This window comes from Zalophus californianus, chromosome 10 (assembly GCF_009762305.2).
Source record: "Zalophus californianus isolate mZalCal1 chromosome 10, mZalCal1.pri.v2, whole genome shotgun sequence".
Lineage (NCBI taxonomy): Eukaryota > Metazoa > Chordata > Mammalia > Carnivora > Otariidae > Zalophus > Zalophus californianus.
The window spans coordinates 110441733-110468434 of NC_045604.1; the positions used below are offsets into that span (position 1 = coordinate 110441733).

At 55.8% G+C, this 26702-nt stretch overlaps 1 protein-coding gene across 1 annotated transcript in view; it reads right to left on the reverse strand.

The window, feature by feature from the left end:
- Positions 1-26702, reverse strand: part of FOXK1 (forkhead box K1) — a 62550-nt gene that overhangs the window by 3900 nt on the left and 31948 nt on the right. The window contains exons 2-5 of the mRNA XM_027609757.2: positions 12738-12923; positions 2552-2708; positions 1865-2011; positions 1049-1242 (exon numbers count right to left, since the gene is read on the reverse strand). Coding sequence (XP_027465558.1) covers positions 1049-1242; positions 1865-2011; positions 2552-2708; positions 12738-12923 — 684 coding nt within the window. The remainder of the gene's footprint in view (positions 1-1048; positions 1243-1864; positions 2012-2551; positions 2709-12737; positions 12924-26702) is intronic.

Below are 26702 nucleotides of genomic sequence, written 5' to 3' on the forward strand. Positions count from 1 at the left end.
GTCCCCAGAAGTCACCCGGGCCTCAAAAGGGGACCTTGCTTGGAGTCAGCAGGTAGGATTGGTCCCTAACCCCGTGACCGACGTCCTCAAAGGGGCAATCGAGACACCGACATACTCAGGGAGAATGGCAGGGGAGATGAAGGCAGAGGTCGGGGAGCTGCCTGCCCGAGCCCAGGGGCGCTGGAGAGGCCCGGAGCAGACGCCCTCACGCCTCGGAGGCGCGCACCCCGCCGCCACCGTGACCTCTGGCTGCACAAGTGTGAGAGAAGCGCAGCTGGCTGCCAGGTCTGTGGGCCGCCACTGCAGCCCTGGCAACCTCAGCTACTCTAGCAACATTTCTTTCCAAGCCTTGTTCAAGCAGTGTGGTGTTCTGGAAACTCGGAGCTCAGCTGAAGCATTCTGAATTCCTAGCTTACCAGTACGACCGTTACCTCTGTTCCAACTTCTACTTTCGCTACAGCCCCGAGAATCACCGCAGACCCCGTACCAGACATTTCTGGACGTCTGAGCGGCCTTTCACGGAATCACATTTGCTCCACGATGAGGTGGAAAGCACAAGGTGCCAACGGAGAGCATCTGCCCTCTCCTGGCCCATGCTTTGCCTGGACTGGTGGCCTTGGGAAGACCTCTGGGCCTGTCCACGAGCAGCTCGGCCTGATGGACTGGGCTGGCCAAGCGTGCGGAGCGGGAGGGGCCCCGACCAGAGGGCAGACGGCGGCCACATCCCTATGTCGGCTTCATTAATGACACCACGTGCTTGAGCTCGACCAGACCTGCTCGGTCGGTCCCCCTGCCGGCTTCCACAGAACCCTGCAGGCCCCTTCCACTCTCTGGTTTTAGGGTCTGTTCCCACCACTGCCTGCGCCTCGGCTTCTGAGAAGGGACACATCAGAGGTGCGGCCAGTGGTCCGCCTACTAACTTTACTGTCCTGACATCGTCTCGCTCAAAACCACAAAGGTGATGCGTTTACAGCGCCGAAGATGCTCCCGTGAACGCGTACGTGTGGGGGAGCCAGGCTGCTGACCGAGGAGCACAGCAGGGACTCACCTAGACGACAGAGGCCCGAACGGGGTGCGGAAACAGGAGACGCCCCTCTGCCTCCGTTTTCGGAATGCCTGTTCCACGAGCTTCGCTTCTGAGGCAGGGTCTATTCGCCAAAAAGACCCCTTCCCAGGCTCCTCCTGGGAACGAGGGACTTTAATAAAGTAACGGTTCAAAGAGAGGTTGTGTCGGATTGAATTCTGTGGGCAAGAAGAGATATTCGCCAGTTAGCAAGTCAGAAAACAAACTGCATCTGAACGTTAACAGACACAGACCAGAGGTGATGGGACAGCCCAGCGTTCGTGCTGGCGACGGTGCTCCAGGGGGTGGCAAGATCACTGGATTCTACCAGGAAGTACAAAGGCACAGTGGTGGCTTTTCCTAACAAAATCCAGCACAGCGTTCCTCGTAGAAAAAGTGAAACAGAAAGACAAGCCACGGCCTAGGAGTATGCGGATCAGAACTCATACTAAGTCAACTGGCCAGGGGGAAAGAGCAACTAAGGGGAGAATGTCCCGGAACAAGCGTGACACGAGGTCTGATGGTCCCGGGACACGTGCATGGTCCATTTCCAACACAGCACAGGATCAGAAGGCATGGTAAGCGTGAAAACACCGCAAGGTGTAGGAACTAACCATCCCTTCTCTGGACGTTGCGGGGGAGAAGGCTATTTGGTCTCCCTGGGGCCAGTCTCTCGGTTCAGATGCACCACACACCATCAGCGGAGACATCCCTGGCCCACTGTGTCCCACAGAAAATGACCTGAGTCCCTTGTTCCGCGACAGTGGGCTGGACACCTGGCTTCCCGGGCTTGGGCCTCACCTGCCAGCCTTTCTCAGCCGTCCGGTAGTAAGGGTGATGCTTGGTGATGTGGGCGTAGATTCCGCTTAGTGTTAGCTGCCTGTCCGGTGCGGACGAGATGGCCTGCACAATCAGCTGAGCGTACGAGTACGGCGGCTTCGCCTCATCCTGAGGACGAAGGCAGCACGCCGTTAGCCCCGGCAGGCTTTGCAAGCCCCACCCGCCGTGTACCCCCGCTCCTGCAGAGGGCCCCAGCAATCGGGACAGAGGGCAGCGGTGTGCCCACCCAACTCAGTCCCAGGGACCACCACCCGTCTCGCCAATGTGCGAACACTCAACGAGGGACAGCCATTCCGGCCCCAGATTTTCATCATAATTTAGTTCTGAAATTTCTCGCTTCCTCTGCAAATTGACCTAAAGACTGGCATCAGAGGAGCGTGAACTAAAATATGAAAGCTGCAAGGAAAAACCCTGAAACCGTCCTTTCCCCCGCACACGGGACGAGGAGGTGCGGCGCGGGAAAGGGCAGTGTCCCCGGGGCCTAAGTGTGACGTCAGTGAAGGAGCAAGTGCGCTCTCCGGCAGAGGGCCGGCGTCCTGCCCCCGAGCGCGGCTCCTCCTCACGCCGGTACCCGCAAGCCCGCCGCGCCCCCCCGGAGCAGCCCTGTGTGTGCCCGCGCTGTGCCACGTGCGCCATGAGGCCTGGCACCTTAGGGCTGTCACCCCCGGACGTGTCTGTCTGTTGCTCCGAGGCGGCCTTCGCGGCAAATTCTGCGGCCAGCTGCAGGTCCGAGGTCACGTTCTGAACGAAGCGGTAGCCGGACGACCCGGCCCCACGTGGACTGGCCGGGCAGGAGTTGGGAACACTGCGGAGAGAAACGACACGTCCTGAGGTCATGGCCCTGAAAAGGAGAACCTGACATCACAGGATTTCAGGACCTAGGTGGGCGATGCTGGGCGATGCAAGGTGACAGGGAAATCTGACCCCTTTCCTCCATGTGCTGTCATGACACCACATCTCGCCATCGATAAAGGACGGACCGAGTGCAACCAGAGAACAGCTCGTGTCCATGCGTGGCCGGCGCAATGCGTGGTATTCTAGCAGCGGTTTCTGCTCGCGGTGGGAGCTGTGGGCCCTGAGAACCAGGTGTACATAGCAGCCACCCGCTCCCCACCGCACACAGCCTGGGCCCGAAGGGCACCACCCGCAAGGCAGGCGGGGCTGAGCGAGCTCACTGTCCACACGGGGGCGCCGTGGGCCAAGGCTGGGGAGACGGGACCTGAGAGAGGGGCCCTCGGCTTCGGCCTCTGCGGCCCACACTGGCTGTCTCTCTCCGGGGCTGCCTTGCCAATCGGAGGTGGGAAACTGTGGCCAAATACACAGGCCGGACACACCCATGGCTCAAGCGGGTCCTGAGTACACAGTGGCCGGTGCCAGGCCTGCAGGGTCCCCGGCCCGCTTCCTGCTGGAGCTCACTTGGCCCAGCTCAGCGGCGAGAGGTGAGGTACAGTGCCTCCTATTAACAAGGTGGACTTTGGCCATCAAACGACAATGAAATTCTGATTCTGAAAACTAATTCTATTACAAAATATGCAGAGGAAACCAATGCAAACACTTGAGGTAACGAGCCCAGGTAAAAGGTGCCCCTGCTGGGAGCTGACCGGAGCCGCGATGGCCAGCTTCACGCGGACCACAGGCGCCCCTCCCCCCACCGACCCCGGCCCGCGGAGCAGGGACAAGGCCACTTTGCTCTGCCTCCCTAAAGTCACAGAGGACCCAGGCCCCTGCCCTCAGAAGAGCTCCCTCAAGGCCAGCACCCCACCAGGAACCATCCAGAAGGCCCCAGGTTTCCGAACCTGCCCCACGGGCTGTTGCATCCTCCCTTCTGACCCTCTACGGAGCCGCCCGGGTGCCCGGGACTTCGAGGGCTCCGCTGGATTCCCCAAGTGTGACAGAGACAGGTGTGAACAGAGCCTGTGATCAACAACATAAACAGGCTTGGTAAAGGCAGCAAACAGTAGTAAAAACAGCTTTTTCTTAACTTCATTTGGAACCAAATATACAAAACCCAAGCTTATAGCGTTTGGGCAGGACTGGTAGAACATTCACACAGTCGGAAACAGGCTTCTCACATGCAGCCATCTGGGAACTAAACGCTACCGCATGCGGCCTAAAGCTGTGATTCAAAGGTCACGCGACCCCGAAGTGAGGAGGGTGTCCCGAAGATTCTCTGCACTGTTTTCTGCCAAATGGTGCGGAAGCGCAGGATGCCCCGGTGCACTGAAGCCCTGTCAGCCCCGCTCGGTTCCCCACACACCCGACCCCCGCTGTGGACGTGAGCACAGTAAAGCATGTCGCACCACAAGGGACGAGAACCGTCACTCCCAGAGACGGAGTCACACCCAACCAGGGGGCAGGTGGCTTCCTGACCTTGCCTGACACTGACCAGGCGCCCTTACCAGTGGTGAGGACACACGCGACCTCTGGGTTTAGACGCACGGGGTGTGCTGCCTGCCACAGGTCACTATGTTGCAGAGAAGTGCAGAAATTTACCTCTAACTCTCAGTGGCAAAACCCAGAGAAAACGCTGCCATTCACCAAAGAATGATTTCGAATGGGAATAATCCACCGGGGAGTGTGCGTGGGGGCTGCCAGGTGGCTCGAGCCAGCAAGCGCTTGCGGGGAAGCTTGGTGGGGACGGAGTGCAGCTGGTCACCGGCCGTGACCCCAGAGCTGCCCAGCCGGCCCATCCAGGAGAACGTGCGTTTGTGCGCACAGCCTTTCTGGCCTCAGAGCAGCGAGCTTCCCCATGAGCCCTACTCCGCTGTCCCTGTGGGCCTGTCTGTGCTGGGAGGGCTGTGCCTGACACCCGGCCACCCTGACGGCGTACCACCATCTGAAGAGAAGGACAAAAGGAGATGCCACGTGAGCTCAGCTCCAAGACGGGCCTCAGAGGGGCATGTGTGAGATGGGGGTCCGGGGGCCCTGGGGTTCAGCAAGGCTCCCACTCTGGGGAAACCCACCAAGACACTCAGTGTCTCATACCAGAGCTGTACCCTACCCGACTGAAAATCTCCCTCACTGCTTGCAAAGGCTGGAAAAAAACTTTTTAGCTTTTGGAGTAGACGCCATGCCCAGTGTGGGGCTTGAACTCACGACCCCGAGGTTAAGAGCTGCACGCTCTACTGACTGAACCAGCCAGGCTTAGGCAAAGAACTCCCTTTGTGTCTCCCCCAGCCCCAGGTGTGTGGGAAGCCTGCATCTGGGCACACAGGGAAGCAGCAGGGGCCGAGGAGCCGCCTCCTACAGACGTCACACTAAATAAATGCCTGTTCTTCCTGATTCAAGATTCCAGGTGGAAATGCAGCGGAATGTGCACTTTAGACCATTGGTCGCTGGTTCCCCCTTTTGTGGGAATACAGCTCCTAAGTCACATTTTTGTTTCAGGCGAGAGAAGCTTATGGTCTCGGGGGCTGCGGTCACAGGCTGTCACAGCGGGGCAAACCCAAGCTGGCTCTGTAACCGCCCAGGCCCAGGAAGGGACCTCTGCGACCATGCAAGTCATGCCTGGCGATGACTCTGCGTCCTATGTTTACAGATACTGGAAAAGAATGAACAGCCTGGTGGGAAAAGGTGTTTTCAGGTCTCACTATGACGGTAAGAATTCACACTGAGAAAAACCAATGGAACAGAAGGCTGGCCAACCACGTCTGTCCCTGGAGCCTGCAGTGAGCATTTTCCGTGGCACCCGCTGCCACCCTTCCAGGATGCCCCCAAGCTCCGCCAGGCCCCCACCCCCACTCAGATGCCTGCCCAGCCTGGTCTGCCCTGGGGCTGTGAGCATTTCCCCCCTGTGCCAGCCTCCTGGGATTCAGACCGCACGGCCCTGAGATCAGAGTGGGCACCTGGGAGCACCCAGGTGTGTGTGTTGGGGGGGTGGGGGAGGGAGGGAGCCAGAAGAGCCGCGCTGAAGTCCGTAAGGCGTGGCCAGGTCCTCTCCCCTCTCTGGACCGCCCCTGGGTCTCATCCAGAGAACCCCGGACCCTGGGCCCCAAACAGTGGGCCCAGGAAGGTTGCTGGGGGTCTATGCTCTACCTCCCCACCCAGCCCCCAGGAGGGGCCACTTGGAACCCCTCCCTGGGCCCCGGCCCCACACCACCACCTCAGAGATCATCCAAATGGTTTTCTGGAAGCTCAGTCTTTTTTGGGGAGTGTTACGCAGATTTTAATTAGATTATTAATTTTCAGTCAAAAAAACAGAATTAGCTCCTCAATGGGATGGCAGCTGAGCAGAAAGGCTTTTCAGGCAGAAGATCATACTTTTGATGAATACACAGAGGTAAGTGGTAATTCTGTTTTTCATTCATGCCTTTTGAACTTTTCTGAAAACTAGGATCTTTTTATCATTTCTCATTGAAACACCATTTCAGTGCATTTACAGCCTTGCCTCCTAATCACCCCGGCTTTGCTGAGGCACACCTGCAGCGCCCTCACAGATGGGCGGCGGCGGGGCCGGTGTGTGAAACGGCAAAACGGAGTGTGGCCTTGACCCCAGAAGGGCACAGACCGCGTTGATTAGAGGTGAGAAGGCCGCTAAGGCGCTGACAGAGGACGGGGAAACGTTCCTCAAATTTTAAAAAGAGGAGAAAAAGAAGTTCAGTGAAGAGGGGGAGGAGAGCCCCCCCCCCAGGGCCTCCCCAGAGCCCATGGGAAGCGGTGAGGGGTAAGGGCATGAGCAGAAGCTCCCTGGAAACAGGAAGGCGAGATTCTGGCGCTGCAGACATGCTGGCAGGGGTGGGGACGCAGCGACACTGCGTGTGCTCAGAGGACAAACGTCCGGTCCAGGAGGGTCAGGAGCCAGGCGGCACCACACTCCAACGGCAGCACTCAAAGCTAGAAAGTGATTTTAAGTTGTGAGGGAAAAGTGTGTCCGCCCGAGAATTCTCTACTAGTGAAACCTTTCATCTAGTGTGAATGGAGAAAAACAATGATTTTCAGGCCTGGAAGATGTCTCGTGATTTTCATTCACCTGTCCTGTACCCATTTCCAGGAAGCAACTGGAGAATGTTCCCCAATAAAACCGAGGAGCAGATCGGGGAAAGGGCAAGACTGGCCAGAGGGAGATCCCGGACTGACCGGGGGGGCCAATCCCAGGGTCAGAGGTGCCCCAGGCTGGGTCCAGGCCGAGGGAGACCGGGCTCCTGAGGAAGGCCTTCCCAGCAGGTCCGCGTGACGGATGTTCACGGGGGTGGTGGGGGGTGTGCAGGTCGGGTCACAGGGACAGGGAACAGAACCAAAGGCAGTGCACAGGCCTTCAGTCCCTCCCCCGCCCGGGGCCGGAGCGGCCAGAGCGCGAGTGAGAAACAGTGGGCGCTACAGGCAGCACGGGCACACTCAGAAAACGCCAACGCTCACAGGCCCCCCCATGGTCCTGAGGTCTCGGGGTGGGGAGGGAGGACAAAACCCCGACTTCCCACCTGGGATGTTAGTATGAGGCACACCGAGAAGCCGAGAGTCGTGCAGCGGACCATGCAGAGGTGAGCCAACACCAGCACAGCCTGGAGGCGGGCGGGGACTGTCCCCGTGCTGCCGCCTCGGGGCACGTGTCAGTTCTTATACCACGTGCACGGATCCCTTTGATAAAAACCACCTGTTTAAAAGTTTCAGTGGCATCCATGAGGCTGGCGCCACCCCTGTGCACAGAGCACAGACCTGCGGGCGGCATCCGGTCTCCGGGCATCAGTGTCCCATCCGGGAACGGGCCACAGCGCCGCCCTGCAGGTGCAGGCAGACGCCCGGCGCGAGCACCAGCAGCGGCTCCTATCCTCATTACTTGCCCTAGAATCCCAGGGCTCATGACTCTCAAACAAAATAACCAAATCTGAGAACTGTGTTGCCTCCGCGTAAGATGTGCAGACGTTTCGGAAGGGCAGCTTCAGAGAGCCGCCCCTGAGGCAGGACACTGGAAATGGCCCATGGGCCCCCTAGTGGGAAGCTCAGGAAGCCAATTCCAGCCCCTGCAGTGCGGTGACTCGGAAAGGCGCCCAAGACCCAGCAGGAAAGGAGAAAAAGACCGCGAGAGGACACTGGACTCTACGGGGCCTTCCTGCGGAGGGGGGACCCCCAGCAGTCCCTGTGAGAGAAGCCATCGGGAACGCGTAGAGGAGATGCACCCCATGACCTGTCCTGGGAACAGCAGGGTGGGCGGGAGCTTCATTTTCTGAAATGTTTGCATTCTGTATAATGCATACACAGTATTTCTGTAATCTGGAAAAAAAAAGTAAGAGAACAGGGAAAGAAAATCCACAGAGGCCAGCTTCTGAGACCGCTCTTAAGGAATGCTTAAGATAAATGTGATGCCGCGAAATCCTGGGAAGCTATTTCAAAAGCCTAACTCGTTTCTGAAACATACTCTGCCCTGTGCCCAGCAGTCAGTAAACTGGCCCAAGCTGCTCCTCAGCCCAGAACTCACCAGACACACCCCCCCTGAGGGCAGCCCGTGCGGTGCAGACCTTGGGGGAATGCCACCCCCCAGCCCCTGCCCTCCAGGTTCTTCCAGCTTCCCAGAGTGTGAGGCCTGGGAAGGGCCCTCCGTTGCCGGGTCATGTGCCCACGCGGGAGCAGCAGTGCACACAGGCCAGGCGTCACCCAGAAGGCGCGCCGAGAACACACGACACAGGAACCAAAGGGCCCCAGTGAGATGTGCCCAAGAACCGGGAAATGGCCACCCCAGCGAAGATAAGAACTTTCTCTCAACGTTTTAGAGCCAAAATACATCTTGGCATGGATTTCGGCAGAAGGGAAAATGCAAAGAAGGTGGAGGGCCCACCTTTCTGTGTGGATGAACCGATTTTTATTTCTCAGAGCTTTTGGAAGGGAAAGGGACCGGGTGGGGGTGTGAGGTCCACAGGAGAGGTGCTGGAAAGGAAAGTGGCCCCCAGGTGAGCCACAGACGATGGGGCTCCTGGACCAACGGATCAGCGGGCACGGGCCCCTGCTGGCATTACAGGAAGCATCTGGAGACTGAGCTGGGAGCTGTGACGCAGGAAACGTCACCCCAAGGAAGGGCCCCAGTCGGCTGGAAAAACGCAAGCACTTCTCCCAGACGGACCAGACCGATCGCAGGGAGGGGAGGGCAGCCGAGCTCCAACCACAGATGGGGTGGAAATGCGCCTGAAGACCACGGTCAAAGGCAGTTTCAGTTTGAAGTCAGTGGCTTAGACTTTGCCAGATTTCACAACACAATTACTCTGGTTTTTGAGCTCTACCTTGAAAAAAATTGAGGAAAGCCTTCTTAAAGAAACAGCTTGTAAAGTCTGGCTCTTGGGAAAGACCAGCTCCCCTCCTTCTGTGCTGCCTGCCTCCTTCCTCTGGTTTTATTTCGGCTCTGTCCCTAAAACTCCTAGCTCCAAGAGCTCTTTATAGATTGGTCTCTCATTTTGTAAAACCCAGAAAGTGGTGAACTGATTTCTTCTTCCTAAAAACACCACTTCTTTGCAAAACGAAAAAAAAAAAGTCAATAAAATGCTGCTGAAGACAGCAGAATTTATTTCAAAGAGCATTCATTCATTTTCTGGGTGGAGCACATCAGCGCAAAAAAAAAAAAAAAAAAACAACCACAAACAAACGCCCCAAAACAAAACACAAACCCAACCACCACAGGGTGGCCACACCCCCTGGCTGGCAGGGGAAGCAGAAAAAGGCCAAACAGAAAGGAAGGCGGGCGGGGTCGGAGTGTGGGGCGGGGCTGTTTGTTCTCGAGAATGTTCCTCCGGGGAATGTTCCCCCCTGGGGAACGCCGCTCACAAAACCCTGGAGGGGACAGAGGCTCAGGCCAGGGTGCTGGAGAAACTGGGTCCAGGCTGGAAAGTGACCCAGACCAAGGCCCCCAGGTGGCTCGGGGGAGCTGGCCAATGGCGGGAGCAGGAAGCAGGCACACCAAACTAGGAGAAGAGGCACCCTCCCCTCCCCCTCCCGCTGTGTCGTCAGAGGGACGGGTGACAACTGTGCAGGCTGGCCGGGCGCAGGGTGCCAGCTCCCCGCCCCCCCACCCTGCGGAGCCGAGCCCTCAGCCCTGCTCCCCTCCTCGGTCGCTGTGGGGGTGGGGAAGTCGGGGGGGCATCCCAGGGTGGAGAGGAGGGGTGGCGTGTTTGTAAACACGGGGCTCCACCCCTGCAACAGCCCAGAAGTTGAACAGGATCTTGGCAAGCAAAACCACAAGGGCCTCTGAGGTTTCTAAATTGGATTCCACTGCGCTAAGATAAGCGGATGTAAACAGAAGTCCCTTCTCTGATACTTCAAGGCCAAAAAGGGAGAGAGGGCCAGTCCCACAGTGGCTACTTTCTCCCCAAATCTTCCGCCAGATAAAAAGGAGAAGTGGCGGCGGGGGGGGGGACCCGGGACACAGTGCCCCAGCCCGCCCGGCCCGGGGACTGGCCCCTCACACGCACCCGTGCTCAGCACAGCTCCAGCCGCACCTGCTGAGCTCCTACTTGCACTCAGTCCACACCTCCCTGAACTTCTTCCAGCTCCGGCCTCCCTTCCGACACAAAAGTAACGTCAGGACACAGAGCCTGGCTTGAATATCTTAACCAGCTGTCTACTGTTTTGATTTGGAATATCCCTGGGAAATGTATTTATTTTCTGAAGCCCTCCAGGTACAAACCAGCACGTTTTTCTTTCTTAGTGTCTATCTGGCTGGATCATAACCCGATTATTAACAATGCCATGCTGACGGCCTGCCCGGGGTTTGCTGGGTGCCAAGGGCCCTCCACAGCTACACCCATGCCGCCCAGGACCGGCCCCCAGCGGCCAGCAGCACGGGCATGGGATGTCGCTGGTCCATGTGCCCGCGGCCGCTTTAGGCTGCTCCGGGTGAAGGTGTCAGGACAGCCAGGTTTTGTATCAGCTTCACTGAGATAAGTCCCCCATTTAGAGTACAACTGAGGGGTTTCCGGGGTACTCACAGAGTCAGCAACCATCATCACCACTGTCTGAGTCCAAAGCGTTTCCACTGTCACCCCAGAAACAAAGGCCATACAGCTGGCTGGCACGCCTTCCGACCCCCAGCCCCCACAGCTGCGCGCCTGCTGCCTTCCCCGAGACCCCCTGTTCCAGGCGTTTCCTATCAACGGCATCGTACTGGGGTGCGGTCCTTCGCGTTCAGCTGCCTTCACTCCGCGTCACGTTTCCACGGGGCAGCCACGCTCTGCCAGGTGTCAGCACTTTATCCCTTTTTATGGCCACGTAACATTCCACTGTGAATAGTCCACGTCTGACCTAGCTGCTCATTAGTTGACAGCCACCGAGTCGCTCCTGCTTCGCGGCTATTAGGAATAGTGATGCCCTGAGCCCTTGTGTACGAGTTCTTGCCTGGACCTCCCGCTCCGGGGAGCTGCTGGGTCACGGGCGGCCCGTTAGCCGTGTGAGGAAGAGGCAGAGCGTCGTCCACAGGGCCCACCTCATCTCCCCACGTATGACTTTTTACCCGTGGATAAATTACAGGTAAGTACGTGTAGGAACATTTTCACAGCGTGAGCATAAAACTCATGCTCTAGATTAAGGTCCAGTTAGCCGTCTGAAATAACAATGAGATCACACACTCGATTTGGGGCTTTAGACCAGAGCCATCCTAGCAACCTGAAGTGAGCGGAAGGAGTAGTTGAGACCCTGCAGGCACCGCGCTGAGCACAGGACCTAACACACGCGTGGGCTTTCAGAAAGCTGCCGCTCATCCCCGTCTCCCAGAGCCAGGACATCTGCGTTCTGGCCTTACGACAAGGAAAACAAGGCCTAACGAGGCCCCTGGTTCTCCCACTAACTGGTCACATGGCCAGAACCAGAACTGGGGGCCAGTCTTGAGCTCCAGGCCACACCATGATCAACGCTGTGCCTACCACTCTCTCCGTAAGAGAGAGACACACTTCTTCCCTGGTTCTGCAGGACGCAGGCTCCAAGCCAGCTCAAAGCAAACTGTTCCCAACATGTCTGCAACATGTCCCAGCGGGAAAACAGCAATGAGGCATGACTGTCACAGAAAGACCGAGTGACACATGGTCCTAGAACATGAGGAGAACATGAAGACCGCCAGAGCGTGGCCGCTTGGCGAGGGAAGGCACGGTGTCTGACCAGAAGACTGTGGGGACAGCAAAACTCCCGCCCGAGGAGCATCGGTTTTCCCAGTGTGGCTCAGAGGCACCCCTGAGGACTGAGACCCCTGCAGGAGGTATGTGGGGGCAAAACCAGACTCAGACACGACCTTTATTTTTTCCAGGTCTGACATTTGCACTGATGACGCACCAGCCACAGGGGAAGCTGCCAGTGCCGTGGCCGGAGCCGTGGCGCCAGCGCAGGCAGAGGGTGGGACACGGAGTCGAGAGCCCAGCTGGTCCCTCTCTACGGGGGTCTCCCCGAAACCTTCCCCTGAGGTTTCTCTGTACACCACACCAAGGATGGGAACGTTTGAGAAGTTTCTCTCCTTCAAACTCTAGATCAAGTCCTAAAACTTCATAAATAAAGTTTAGAAAAACAAAGTTCAAATCCTGGCATGCACAGATTACTTTAAAATATTGTCAATGCCTCTAAAGCAATCAGACCTGTGCTGCTTTTAAGGAAAGCCCCTAAGACACAGAACTGCAAACCGGGAAAGTGATTAATGCTGTAGGGACTCTTCACTCTATGAGAGAATTCTCCAGAGATGTTCTTTAAGTTGTCAGGTCCCTTGATGCACTTAGAATAGTTTCAAAATCTCCATCCCCCTGCAGTTTTCCAGAGACCTACTGAGTCACCTGGGTCCTCCTGCTTCTCACACAGATGGCCAGAGCAGGGGGGACCCTGGTGCTGTGGGGGGGGGGGGGGTGGGGCGCATGTGGCCAGGCCCGAGTCGGCCACTCACCTGATGGTGCCGGTTGGGGACGGGATAGGGCTGACCAAGCTGCGGAGATCCGGCTCCGGAATGTGAATCTTCAGAGGGGAGATCTGCGGGTAAAGGGGCCGGAGGGGAGACGCCGGGGCTTCTTCCTGACGGTACAGAGATGTGAACTGGATCTTTATGGCCGTGCTGGGGAATCGAAAAGTGCACCTGCAACAAGAGGGAGAGCTCACATTAGCGTGGGAAAGACGGGACAAGGCCGCGAGGCGGCAGTGGAATGTTCTGGTTCGCCATGACGGTGGGGTTCGCCTTACGTTACGGAACCCCGGTATCACTCTGCAGTTCACAGAGTGAACCAAAAATCCGATCTGGGACACTTGCTGACACCGATACGGGTTTTCCTTTTCCCCGCCCACGTGAAGACAGAGGTATGAACCCATGCGGGTCCCCAGCAGAGGCTCAGACACACCGCCACCTCCCGTCCACCAGGATGGCTGCAGGGGTACCTGAGCGGGGTTCACTAGCTTGCAGAGAACACTTGTCGGGAGGCTGAGATACCATGATTACCGCTCAGCAGTGAGCGTCAAGACAGCTGCGCTGCGAGAAGCCATCGAGCGGGACCAAATGGTGGTACCATCCCCAGCCAGGCCGGCAGGCGCCTCGCAGAGTGACGGCACCATGACTGGCTGCACAGTCAGCTCCCGGCCTCGGTTTCTCTGCTGGTAGGTGACCACGTGCAAACAAACCCGGCCTCACACATCCGAGTCACACCCTGCGTGTGGGTGCGCCACATGAAGCCAAGGTCCCCTACCTCCAAGAAACGTCTATGCACAAAATCTGGACATTATGTATCCAGCACACCTCATTTCTAGACCACAAGTCATCAACAAGTTGCTAAACTGCAACTTTAGTTACAAACAAAAATGCAAACCCAAACGAGAGCAGAGACAAGGCATAGTCTCACCTGTAGCAACTGCTTAGAAAAGGCTCTTTTTAAAACAAGGGAGTGTCGTGGGGGGTGGCGTGGGGGGGGGGGTGCTGGAGATGACAGGCACTCCTAACAGTTCTGGAAAGGTGTTGAGAGCACACCGGGTGTTTCACAACTTGAGAAGTGTGCACCGCACGAAGCCTCGGCCAGCAGGCTGCTGGTCCACTCCGGCCCGTGTTAATTCAGCAGTGCTGTTTACATAGCAGGGACCCCTCCAAACTCCCAGGGACACAGCATTTGAATTCCCTTTTTCTCTTAATCAAATCGTTTTTAAAAAAACCAGATTCAAGAGTAGGTCGAAATAGGTTCTGGACCCACGAGAGGCAGTGCATGTGAGCAGACGGGTACTCGAGCCTTCCACTCGGGAAGACCCCTTCTCATGAGATGACTCAGCAGCATACGCGGCTGTCTGCTCCAACAGCCAGGCTGCTTGCACCTCCCAGAGGAAGTCAGTAACTAAACCGGCTTGACTAGCCAGTACTGATTCTTCCAGAGATACCTGAGCACGGGACCGGCCGTATCTGCAAAGGCGGGGAGCAAAATACCAGGCCGCTGTCTGAGCCACAGACACCAGCTTTCTATTTCCAAACCTAAAATCAGAACAAAGGGATTCTGACACCATTTTGGTTCTGGGAGATGCAGTCTAAACACCGGCATGTTAGGGCGGGGGTGGGACACCTGTCATGTAGGGTCCACATCACCCCCCCCAACCCCGGGTTCTGTGTACGGCCACCTGCGGCCATTTAAAGACATTCTGCACTTTTCCTCTCGTAAGCCACAGTTAAAAACCGTTCGATGTTGCTCCCACTTTCCTTAGTTTTCCCACAACCCAACAGAAATCTCCTTCATTAGTATTTTGGCTAGAAAGTTACATCACACATTTTCCTATAATGCTCTCTGAGGTCTCGGGTCTCTCCAGACCTGGAGGGCACAGAGCTAACATCCGTCCCAGCTCATGCCCGAGGATGGCTGCTGTCCCCGAACCAGAGAATGAAGGAAAGAGTTTGGAGCCAGGAATCTGGCTGAGGGCTCCACGCGCACGCACACACGTGCACACACACATGCAAACATGCACGTGCACACGCACACAGGCCCTGTTCCACAGTGTTACATACAGAAGCAAGAACGATGAATATTTAAAGGCAGTGTCTATGTCCTTCACCATTTGTCTCTTCCTTTGGCAGCTGCAAATCAACACAAGAAGCTACACTCCACTACCTGCCGAAAGGGCGCATGGCCGGAGTTGTGCCGTCCCGCACTGAGAAAGCCCTCACGCGAGCACGAGATCACAGCATCCTACAATCATCGGGGCAACGAGAAACAGGATGTGGCTTCTGGCCTATGACAGAGGTCACAAGGCAGAGCGGAATGTCAAAAAACAGGGTTGTGGGTGAAGACAAGAGTTAGCACAGGATCCTTGGAATGGGGATGGGGAAGCCAGGCTCCAGGCCAGCTGGCCCAGGGCTGCATCACTCCCAGACCACGGGGCGATTCTCGGGAGGAGAACGAGGCGCCCAGGGAGGGCTTCTGAGTTCCCCGTGAAGGTGAGGTGTTGGGGTGGGAACTGAGACGCAGGGAAACAGGGTGTAGGAAGAAGAGGGGCTGAGAACTCCCAGTGAGTTTAGTGCCCCGACCTCCGTACTTCTGTTCTTAGCTAACAAAAGGACAGGCTCTGAACACAAAAGATGACCTCTTAGGCACCTTCCAGTTCAAAAAACAAAGATTCCAGATAAAACGTGCACGCACGTGGAGTTTTTAGTAAAACAAAACACAACATTTTGTAGGTCAGGGATTTGGGTTAGCAAATTCGTAGCAAAATCGAACACCATCTATAACTGATTCAAACAGGGCAATTTCCCACTGTAAGAGTCATTTCCAATTAAGGTTTAACAGTAAACATTTTCATATTATTTACTTCAACAGCTATTTCAAAAGCAGCTCCTGACTCACTCTTCCAGAAATTATCCCGAGGCAAACTGTCTCCTACCTAGGAGGAGAAACACCAGGAAGCTACTTAATTTTAAACAGACATCTCCCTAGGGAGCTCCCGGGTTCACCAATTACTTCTCTCCCTGTAATATTTTCATTCCGGTTTAGGGCCCTGGTTGGTGTTTTAATGAGCATGTTTTGCAATTAGAGCTATTGTCTTGGAGGTGTTTCACATTCGACCTGAGCCCGACCGCACACCTGACCCCGACTGCACGCCGCGCGCCTGCCTTCAGCACCAGGGGCCCCCGGCTACCGGTGAGCGTGCGTGCACGTTAGCCCGCCCCGCCCCGGCCCGGGGCACAGCTCTGACAGGCAAGCGCCCACCCTGGGAGAGACAGCCCTTCATTTTTTTTTTTTTTAAGATTTTATTTATTTGCCAGAGAGAGAGAGAGAGAGAGAGAGCAAGCACAAGCAGGGGGAGCAGCAGGCAGAGAGAGAAGCAGGCTTCCCACTGAGCAAGGAGCCCGATGCGGGACTCGATTCCAGGACCCTGGGATCATGACGTGAGCCGAAGGCAGACGCTTAACCAACCGAGCCACCCAGGCGTCCTGGGACAGCCCTTCAGACGCCTCTGCAGAATCCTTGCCCTCATGTACAGAGATGGGGTAGCTGGGTGGTGGTGCAGGGTGGGGGGTGGAGGGCTGGCTTTCAAGGGTGACACAGATGTTCTAAAATCCACTGTGGTGGGTGCTGCACAACTGTGAACAGACAAAAAACTTAACTGGAAAATTTAAGTGGGTTAGTTGTGAGCTCCATGAATTACATGTCATTCAAATTCCTCTGAAAAAATTTTCATGCTCTACAGCCCCCACGCTCAGGGTCTGTCCCCGACTTGCACAGCTCCCTGGGCCACGTGGAAGCCAAAGGCTCCTAGAAATCAGGCCAAATTGCAGATGCCCTGGTTCCACGTGAAGCTGCCCTCTTCAGCAGCAGGTCAAAAATCATGGCACAGAAGGCTGGTTCTGGCCCTGCTCAGGCACGAAGGAGCCTAAGGGATTCAAGGGTGGCTGGGGTGGTCGCTTACTTTCACTTCCATCTGGTCCTTAAGGTGGAATCTCACCACCTGCTCTACTAGCCAGGACATTGTTAGACATAAAAAGAGCTCATTTAATCCTTACTGATATAAATACACGTACAATGATCTTCATTTTAGACACAAGAAATAGGCACAGAAAGAACTCCATGTGAAAGTTTCCAGAAAAATTAAAAAAAAAAAATTAAGGCCATAGAGCATTCACCTCCAGAGCTATCACGGCCCCCAGCCCCACACCCCTTCTCTTGCCCCATTGCATCCCAGCAGCTCGGATGAGCCTGGGCATCCACACAATGACCAGGGACTGACATTCTGCACTGACAGTGGATGCCTGAAATTCTGCATGCCAACCAAGACACCCCCAACCTTCCCAACACCCCCCAGCAGATGACAGCCCAGGACGAAGGCTGCAGACGGGCATCTGTGCACCCCCGCCCCCACCCCCCCGCCCCAATGAAGCCCACCGGACAAGGAACCAGCCAGCTGACCATCCCGGGAGGTGCCAACAGTGGTCCACGTGAGCACCTAGCTCTTATGTGTGGACAGAAAGCCAGGAAAGAACACACATTTGGGGAGCATCTCCTACAGGAAGACAGTTTGGGGGGCAGACTCCGAGAAAGATGATCCGGAGCAGAGAAGGCAGACCACTTGTCTCCCAAGGTAAGGCAACTGCTGCCTACGGACTGAGGGCCCCAAAAGGCACCTCAAGGAAAAAACAAGAAACCTGGACAATGAGATGTACAAAGAAAACTCGAGAAAGAAGCCTGGAAGAAACTGGAAAACGTCTCCCGAAAAGACAAAACTTTGGTGGCTCCGGCCAAGAGGTTCACATCTGAACAAGAGTTCTCTGGAGGAGCCCTTCTCAGGAAGCTACAGGGAAGAGGCATGGGACCCGACGACCAGACCTGTGGCCTCTGTAACCAAAGCCACCCCATTTTCTGACCATCAGAGAACCTAGTGTTTGCGACAAATCGGCTGCAGTGGTCCCAGGTGCCGCTTCACTGGTTAGGAGGTGAGGACATGAATGTTACAGGCTGGAATCCGTTCACCCTCCCTCGCGGCATGTGACAGCAGGCCCGGTGTGGACAGAGCCTGCCACTGGGACCAGACGTGTGGGGACGCCCGCGTGGATTTTAGCGGCCCGACACAATGGGCTGCAGAAGGAGGTGCCATGTCTTTCTCAAGCGGCTGCCATCTGGCTAGAGGATGGGAACCAGCCTGGCAAGCCTATGGCTTCGGGTGGCCTCAAAGAAGCCCCCACTCAAGTGAGACTGGCAGAGAGGGCCCGCGCCTGGCAACAGTATGTAAATAAAAGACCAGTTTTCAAGAATGACACCTGCTGCCAGAGATCCCTGCCGTGGTTCCTGCAGCAGGTGGGAAGGGCCCCTAGGAAGCACATCATCTCCAGGACCCACTTCAGACGAGGCCAGGGAGGCCGGTTGGCAGAGATCCTTCCAAAATGCAGACACAGGGACTGGCCCTGTGGGGACCAGTAAGTGTCCTTCCTGCTCTTCTCTTTGCCAACTGAAAGGTGGGATTGCCTTCCCCTGCCTTCTACTCGGCTCAGCATTTCAGAGGGACCACCTGGAACGCCCTGATGAGGGACGTGCTTGTCACCAGAAATCCTGCATTCTATGGGGTGCAGTCACTGAGTGGGACTTGGGCTGCCTCCTTTGATGATGGGGAGGAGTGTTTTTATTTTGGAAGAAATATGTGGGTGGCCAAAAGGCAGACTATGACAGAGATGGCTAGTTCCCTGGACACACATCCTCTCTTGCTCCTACAGTGATCTAGTTTCAGCTGGACACACAGCCGTCCACCTAAAGACAACGCTTCTCTGCCTCTCCTGCACCAAGAGGCTGTGCTGGTCAATGGGATGCAAAGAGTCATGCCCTCAAGAGGAACAGAGCGTCTTCTTCATATCTTCCCCTTCGTAATGGCCAGGATGCGGGTGTGATGACAGGAGCTGCAGCAGCCACAATGGGCCATAAAACGGACACTGGGTAACACAATGATGTAATAGCAAAGAGCTAGGAATTGCTCTATCAGCTTACGTTAAAGACTGTTACATCCAGAAAAAAAATGAACTTCACCCTTGTTACTTTGACCCTGGTTACCAAAACCAAAACGATAACCCAACTGTAAACAGCTAAAGAGCTCCCTATAGGGAAGAACCACCGAACAAAGTACGGTGTGTATTCAGGGGCGAACATTCTGCAGCACTCAGAAGGATACTTCTCATCACTGTGCATCTTTGGGCAAATCTCTTCATGCACTGGCCTGCCTTCCTCATCAAGGAGCACTGGGTAACTACAGAGCATGCTTCAGAGGGTCCTTTGGAGCATTAAACAGAATAGTTTAAACAGCACACACAGCATCCAGGCATACCACATGCTCACTAAGCGCTGTCCCACAGAGGAGCGTGATGGTGCTAAATCAAATGCAGAGACCAAATGGCTTGGAGTCATGGCGAAAGGTGTGGGATCTGAAACTGGACAGGCCTGGTTTGAGAATGAGCTGTGGGGATGGTGTGGGGGGACCTGGGAGGTCTCCATGTGGCAGAAGCCCAGATGCAGCGAGGACACTGAGCGCGAGGCCTGGCACACAGCAAGTGGCCAACCGCACACAGGTGTTCTCGTGAGTAGAGGGGACGGGAAAGGGACTTGGGTGGGCGGGGCCTTCCAGGACCCCCCCCCTCTTTTATCAAAATATTCTTCCAGCGTCGTTACCATGTCCTTTAAGAAATGAAACATTCAAGAATTGGGGGCAGGAGCAAATACTTGATAACGAGTCCTTTTGAATTTTGCAAGGTACAATAGGTCTTCTGGAAACCTCACGGAGAATTAACCCCGGCTCAGTTCTGCCCTGGGGTCCAGACCCTGGGGGAGAAAGGTGGAAACACGGCCGGGCCTCTAGGTCTGAAGGCAAGGCTGGGAGGCCCGTGGAACATGACTCCACAGACAACCCGCAGGGCCCCTCCAGCCCGGCCTCTCCCTGCCTGCCCTGCTCCAGCACCGCGTTCCAGGCAAGGCAAGGAGGCAGCATTCCTCGGCCGGCCCAAGCGGTTCCCATCTACCTAGGTCTGCAATTAGAAAGCCAGAGGAGCTAGAAGCTCTGACTTCCGTAAGAACTCGGGAGAAAAAGAAGAGTGTTCAGGAAAAGGTTTTGAAAAACTTTTACATATACAATCCCCAAATCAAGGGATTCTGACAACCTTATTTTTTTTTTTAGCCTGAAAGACCTATTTTTACTGACAACTTAATACGTTTTGCTAGAAGAGCCAAAACTGCAGAAGGGAGGCTGCAGCCACAGGGGCTCGTCAGGCCGTGGGGACCACCCTCACGGCGAAGCTAGGGGCCATCGGTGGAGGGGGGTGAATCACAGGCAGACCAATAGGGCAGGAATCAAAATACAGGCTCGAACCAGGAAGAGCAAAGGGAAGCAGATGGCGAGCTTCGGGAAGGCAGGATGACCACTGTCCCTGACCAGGCTCTGGCTCTGTCGGTCCGACACACCAAAAACAACTCAAAACCCAACACCTTCTCTGCCTGCTCTTTGTCCCTCCTCCATGAACCGAGGCTGTGATCCTGACTACTCGTCAGCTCACTCCACCTTCGAACTGACCCCTCAGCCTTGCTTTCCTGGGCTGGCCGACTCACACGGCTGTGACCTTGGCCAGCCATGGCAGCCGGGGAGCAGCTGGTCACACACTCAGCTCTATGCACACGCTCAGCTCTGGGTCCTGGTCAGTGCAGCAACAACACGGAGGTGCGAATTAAGTACGGCAACTTAAATAATTCTTGTTTAGAAATTAACTTCGTTTTCTTCTTTATAGATTTTTATTTATTTATTTCAGAGACAGAGCCAGCAAGAGAGAGAGAGACTGCACCAAAGGGGAGCGGCAGAGGGAGAAGCAGGCTTCCTGTGGAGCAGGGAACCCAACGTGGGACTTGATCCCAGCACCCTGGGATCATGACCTGAGCAGAAGGCAGACGCTTAACCGACTGAGCCACCCAGGCGCCCCTGCTTTCTTCTTTACATGTTTTCCTATGATCTGTTTTTTAAAAAAATAAACGATATTTTTACAGTCAGGCTGAAACTACTTTTACGGAGAAAAAAAAAAAAGACTACAGGATACTCAAGTCCCTCTGATAAACACTAAAACACTGTCAGAAATGCAGCCAAAGGCCTGGTCAAAGCCGGGGCTCCTTGGTAAAAATGGAGGTTCAGCCCCCATGTGAGAAGCCCCCGAGTAGACACCGCAAGGGAGGCAGTCGTGATGACTCGCCTTCGCCTCGCCCGGCCTGCGAAGTGGGGCTCGTGGCAGTCCTGGGCACCCCCCTGCAGGAGGTGGCCAAGGAGGCACGCCCTGGGGTTCCTGGTCCCTTCGGAATCATTTCACCCCACCCCCTTTCTCAGGAGCAACACCCTGCCCCTAGGAGATTCCGACCAAATCCAGCTACAGGGGATTCGGGTCGTCTCTACGGTTTCACGCAGAGGACTCCTGCTCACGTCTACAGTGTTACTCAAGAGTATGTGGTCGGTTCGACAGTATCATTTGCAGGATCCATAGTGACTTCCACATGTGACTGTGTCATCTGCATGGGGGAGAACCCCAGAATCTGTGCTTTCCGTGGGCGGGAGACTCTTCCCCCCCCCCCCCCCCCCGGAAGCCTCGTGGTCAGGCACGTTTGGGAAACTGCCAAATACCCTGGGATGCAAGGGCAGGGCCTGGCTCGGGGCTGCTTACCACCCTGCCGGCTCCTGAGGGTGTAAGGTCCCCACCGCGGCCGCTCTGCCCTCCTGGCACACGGAGCGTGTGTGTGTCGGAGCCCACGACAGGGTCACCACGACCTATTCTGGAACTGAAAGTTTATCAAGAGGTGAGGGTGTAGAAACCAGCGCATGGGCAGGAGGCAGGAGGAGGTACGTTCTAAGCGCAGTGCCGCACAATCGCCCGAGAGAAAGGACTAGAGATTCACCTCGCAGTACACCTTCACTGTGTTTAGTACAGTTAATTGGCTAGAGAATCCAAGAACGTTCGGCGGGCGAGGGAGAGCCATCGCTCCATCGCTCATGGAGGCCCGGGAGCCGCGGACTCGGCCGCTGCCATCCACGTCCACGCTTTTTAAAGAGGCTCAGGTGGGGATGGCAGTGTTGGCGGTGGCCCGGAGCGCCGCCCGGCAGGCTGGAGACACTCCACCCGCAGAGCCCAGCGGTCCTCGGGCCAGGCTGCCAGGGGTCAGGGTGTCACTGAAATGGGGGGGAGTGGTCTGTGCAGCGACCGGTACCTGCCGGTTGTAACAGCCACCTGGTCAAGGGACGGGGGCCCGGACGGTCCCGTCTGAATGTCCCCTCCTCTCCTGAAGCACTGGGCACTCGGGCAAGGGAGCAAGCCACCAGGAGCCCCAGGAAAGAGTCCGGTGCGACAGAAAGAGAAGGGACCACCCAGTAAGTAATGGTCACATTTACCCTTTGAAATTCTTTGCCCTTCCTCAGGTCACGGGCCCCCACCCCACGGGGGACGACATCCAGGTGACATTAGGAATTTTGGACGGGTCAGGTAGGACACTCTGCCAGCCACCCGGGACATGGCGCTGAAGGCGAGACATTCCATGTAAGAATAATCTGCAAAATCAAAGGTCTTTTGCCTAAACCTTAACGCGAAATTCAGTAATAATGCATTAATAGTTAAAAACTAAGGGGCACCTGGGTGGCTCAGTCAGTTAAGCATCTGACTCTTGATTTCGGCTCAGGGCATGATCCCGGGGTCCTGGGATCGAGCCCCACATCGGGCTCCCTGCTCTGCGGGGAGTCTGCTTCTCCCTCTCCCTCTGCCTGCCTGTCTGCTTGCTTGTGATCTCTCTGTGTCAAATAAATAAGTAAAATCTTAAAAAAAAAAAAAAAAAACCTAGTATCTGCTGTTAGTGAGTGTGCCAGGGAACAAGGCACCGAAGGCTCTAAATACACTAACCAAAACACCCCATTTTTCTGGTCACTAGTTTTACTTAAATACATGAACTTTGCGGGTAGTACAGAGAAGGCTATGTTATCACCCCTATAAAACGGGGGCAGAAAGGAAAGACTTCGGGACAAAGCAGCTGTTGAACTGTACAAGGGGCAGAGAAACAGAAAACAAAGCAGAAATCAGCTCTGCCTGTTTATCTTCTGGATTCTGGAAACTTTTGTCAAAGAGGCCCAAGTTCAATTTTGTTCAATTTGGTAGAGGACATGCTTTCAGAAGCTGAAGGCAGAGCCTGGGAGGGGGGCCTGCCAGATGGCGTCCCCGCCACAGCGCCCAACGGTAGGTCTGTGGCAAGGCGTGTCCTTCTACAGGGAAGCGTGAGCTTGCTAAGAACAGCAATATTCCAGGCAAACCCCCGAGGCCGCCTGCCACCGACCCCACACTGCATCACTACCCAAATCAAGTTAGGCTTCAAGACCTTCTGTTTTGATAAACCCAAAAACAGCAGCAACGCTCGGGAGAGAACCGGCCAAGAGAAACCTCCAGTTCACCTCCACAAAGAGTAACTCGTCCTTGCTGAGGTGTTTTTTTAAGGTTCCATTTGTCAAGACACAACAGGGACGGCGTCTAAATGCTCTGACAAATCACATCCTTGCTTTATCAAGGCCAAGCTCAGCTCACTTTCCTAATTTGGCAAACGTGACCAGGCACGAGGCGAAACCCGCTGGGAGCCAGCTCTGCCGAGCGGGTGAGGGAGGGGCCGCTGGCGGGCGAGTGGGGCCCTGGCCCTGCTCTCTGGGAACCGCGCTGGCGTCCAGCCGCTTCCCCAAAGGACTGTAAGCCCCCGGGCGGGCCTGGGAAGCTAACACAGGTGACGGAGCTCGAGAACTCTGCACGATATGTCCAGGCCCAGGCAGGCCCGCTCCCGTCGCACCGTGCACCCGCAACACCCTGAGCGGACAGGCGGGCCGGGAGGCGCAGGTGCCAGCTGCATGGCCCCAGAGCGAAAGGGAAAGCGCTCTCCTGCCCTCCTGAGGTTGCCCCGAGCTGGGTTTCACTTCAGGCACAGCCGTGGAACCGACTGGACAGGGCACCGTGCTGAAACCGTACAGAGCAGCACCCTCTAGTTGGTCGACGGAGCTCTCGCAAGCCCTCTTCTGTCCTCTGCTGCAGCAAAAGGGAAACAGGGGTGACGTCCTCTGGGAGTTCTTGTGAGAGGAGGAGCTGATGACTGTTACCGTCAGGCAGCAGCGCCCACCTCCCAGCAGCCTTAAATGGCACGGAGCTGAGTCACAGAAGGAGCCCACACAAGGCAAGGCTAGTGAAGGAGGTTCTGTGGGGGTTGCGAGGAGAAGGGGTGCACAGGACGGCGGGCCTGGGCAAGCTTCTGCTGGAGCAAGGGCAGAGGGTGGGGCGCCCACCTGAACCCACTTCCCTTCTCCCTCCCCCCACTTTTTCCTCCCTGCCCCGCCCCAGCTAAAACACTATTTCCCAGCTGTCTCTGCAGTGGGAGCTGACCAACGAAAAGCAAGTGGAACCTCATGGGCAGGCCACGCAGAAAGTCCCCCAAGGGGCATACAGACAGCTACCAAGTGAGCGTGAACTGCCCATCTCTTCCCCCACTTCTCACCCAGGATGAAACAGCGATGGCCGGTGGCACCAGCAACCATCCTGGATAGGGAGGTTACCTTGAAAATAAAAGCCTCTTGGTAAGAACGGCGGGACAGAAAAACAGAAGCAGGCCTAATATTTGCTGAGCTTAGCTGGGCCTCAACTGCAGTCTGTGATAGAGGCAGGAGAACTACCCCAAACACACACACAAACACACGGCAAGGTGCAAACCTCTTATCCTTTACACATCTTGGATTAAACAAAACTGCTTGGTTTTAGAAAGGAAAATAAGCCAGGGCTCCCTACTGAAGAAAAAGCTGAACCACTGTCTGTATGGTGGATCCCAGAAGGGCAGGCCGAGTTTCAAAAATGGTCCAGTGCACAGCAGGGAGCTTGTGTGGCAATGCCATTATCACTTTCACGCACACCAATCAAGGACCCAAAATGCCAATGGCCCCAGAAAACCTAAGCAGCAGAAAACGCCAGGTCACTTAAGTTTCTTAAAAGTTAATGGTGATTATTTTGAACAGTATGTGCCTGAAAGAGAGGACAGGAGGAAGAAAACGCTTCCCGGTTCCTACAAGAACCCCCTCTTCACGCTGCAGCCAGGGTGATCCTGCCACAGCGACAGGGCACCATGCATGTCAGCTGGGGAGGAACAGGCCTGCCGGGCACAGCGCAGCACAGGCTTTATCTGTGTGTTCAGTATACTTCTCACCAGCAACGTCATCCAAAGACGGTCCTCGAAAGAAGTCAGCTTAGCACATTCAAAACAAAGCAAAACAGCTTCGAGAAACAAGTTAAGCCCATGTTTTCAGGCGATGTTGACCATCTTGGGCTACATTTACTGCCTCTGTGACTCGGGGGAGCAGCACTGATGTCCTGTGGGAATGAGGTGCACCGGATCGCTGACTTCCACAGCATCATCTAAGACGGATCCACTGTGCTCCTCACTTTGACAAATGAAGGATCCAGGCTCGGAAAGAGCACGTGTTAGTTAGGACCACGAGGCTGAAAAAGGCTCTTGTTGGGATGGCAGTGTCCGAGGGCACCTGTGCCTGCCACCTCTTCTGGGGGCTCTCCATGGGGGACTGTGTACTTTTGGCCACACACATCCAACAGCTCTACAGACAAGGCTCCTGGGCAAGACCCAGCTCTTTGGGAGCTGGACCCAAACCAAGGGAGAAAGAGGAAGGAGCAGGGACACAGTGGAGGTCTGGGACACCGTCTTTCCCTCTCGGCCTCACTGCCTGCCCACCGTGTTTCCATAACATTCTTGCAGATCACATTTCTGAGAGAGAGGCCACTGAAAACCTCCCACAACACGCACGAGAGAGTACTGCTGTGTAACAAACGAGCCCTAGGCCGTCTCTGCGGCCCCTCAGGACACCACGTCTGCTGCGCCCAGATCACAGCAGCACCCCACGCGGCCGGCACTGTCACCAACGGGGGCTCCAGACATCCTCTGACCAAGATGTCATGGAAAACCTACCCACAGAACGCTCCCTCAGCTAAGGAAATACTGCCAACACGTGTCAGAGGCTAAAGTGGGAATCCAGGCACCACCTCGGAGAGTTGCTAGAACAGGAGAGTGTGAACGGTCACCAGAGCAGGGACACTCGGGAAGGCGGCAGGGGAAGGGCACACACCCCGAACTCCCTCGACTAGTCGGTTGGGGCAGGCCTTGACCCCCACCTGACCGCAGGCCTCTTCAGCAAGGTCTCCGTGGGTGAGGGGGGGCCTCCCCCAGGGACGCAGGGCAGCCACTCTGCTCACAGCTCGCTCATCTCCCCTGGGGGAGGGGGGCCTGTGCCCCAGCTCCTGCAGGACACGGGCTGCACTGAAATTCAAGTCCAATTCTGAAGTGAAAACAGTATGGATGTCTCTCGTTTTCCCCGTTTTATTTGTCCCACAATCTTCCTGTGCTCCTTCACTGAAAACCTAGGGGATCACCTAACCGTCTTCCGCACCATCCAAGATGAACTCCTGTCGTCACGCCTCCTAAACGGAGTCACGTTTATTATCTTGAGCGGGGGTCACCAATCAAAGCAAAAGGAAACACCAATGTTTCTAGGTTTGCCGGCAACATGCCACTCAAGGAAGAAAGCCATCCTGCGACATCTCACGACAGTTCTAAGTTGGCAGTAAGCAAGCTTTCTTTTCTTCAGGCTTAATTTAGGGCAGGTTTAAGTATTTCCGGGCTATTTTTCAGTTAACAATTAAAACAGTATTAAGTTCCAGGGGCGCCTGGGTGGCTCAGTCGTTAAGCGTCTGCCTTCGGCTCAGGTCATGGTCCCAGGGTCCTGGGATCGAGCCCCGCATCGGGCTCCCTGCTCGGCGGGAAGCCTGCTTCTCCCTCTCCCACTCCCCCTGCTCGTGTTCCCTCTCTCGCTGTCTCTCTGT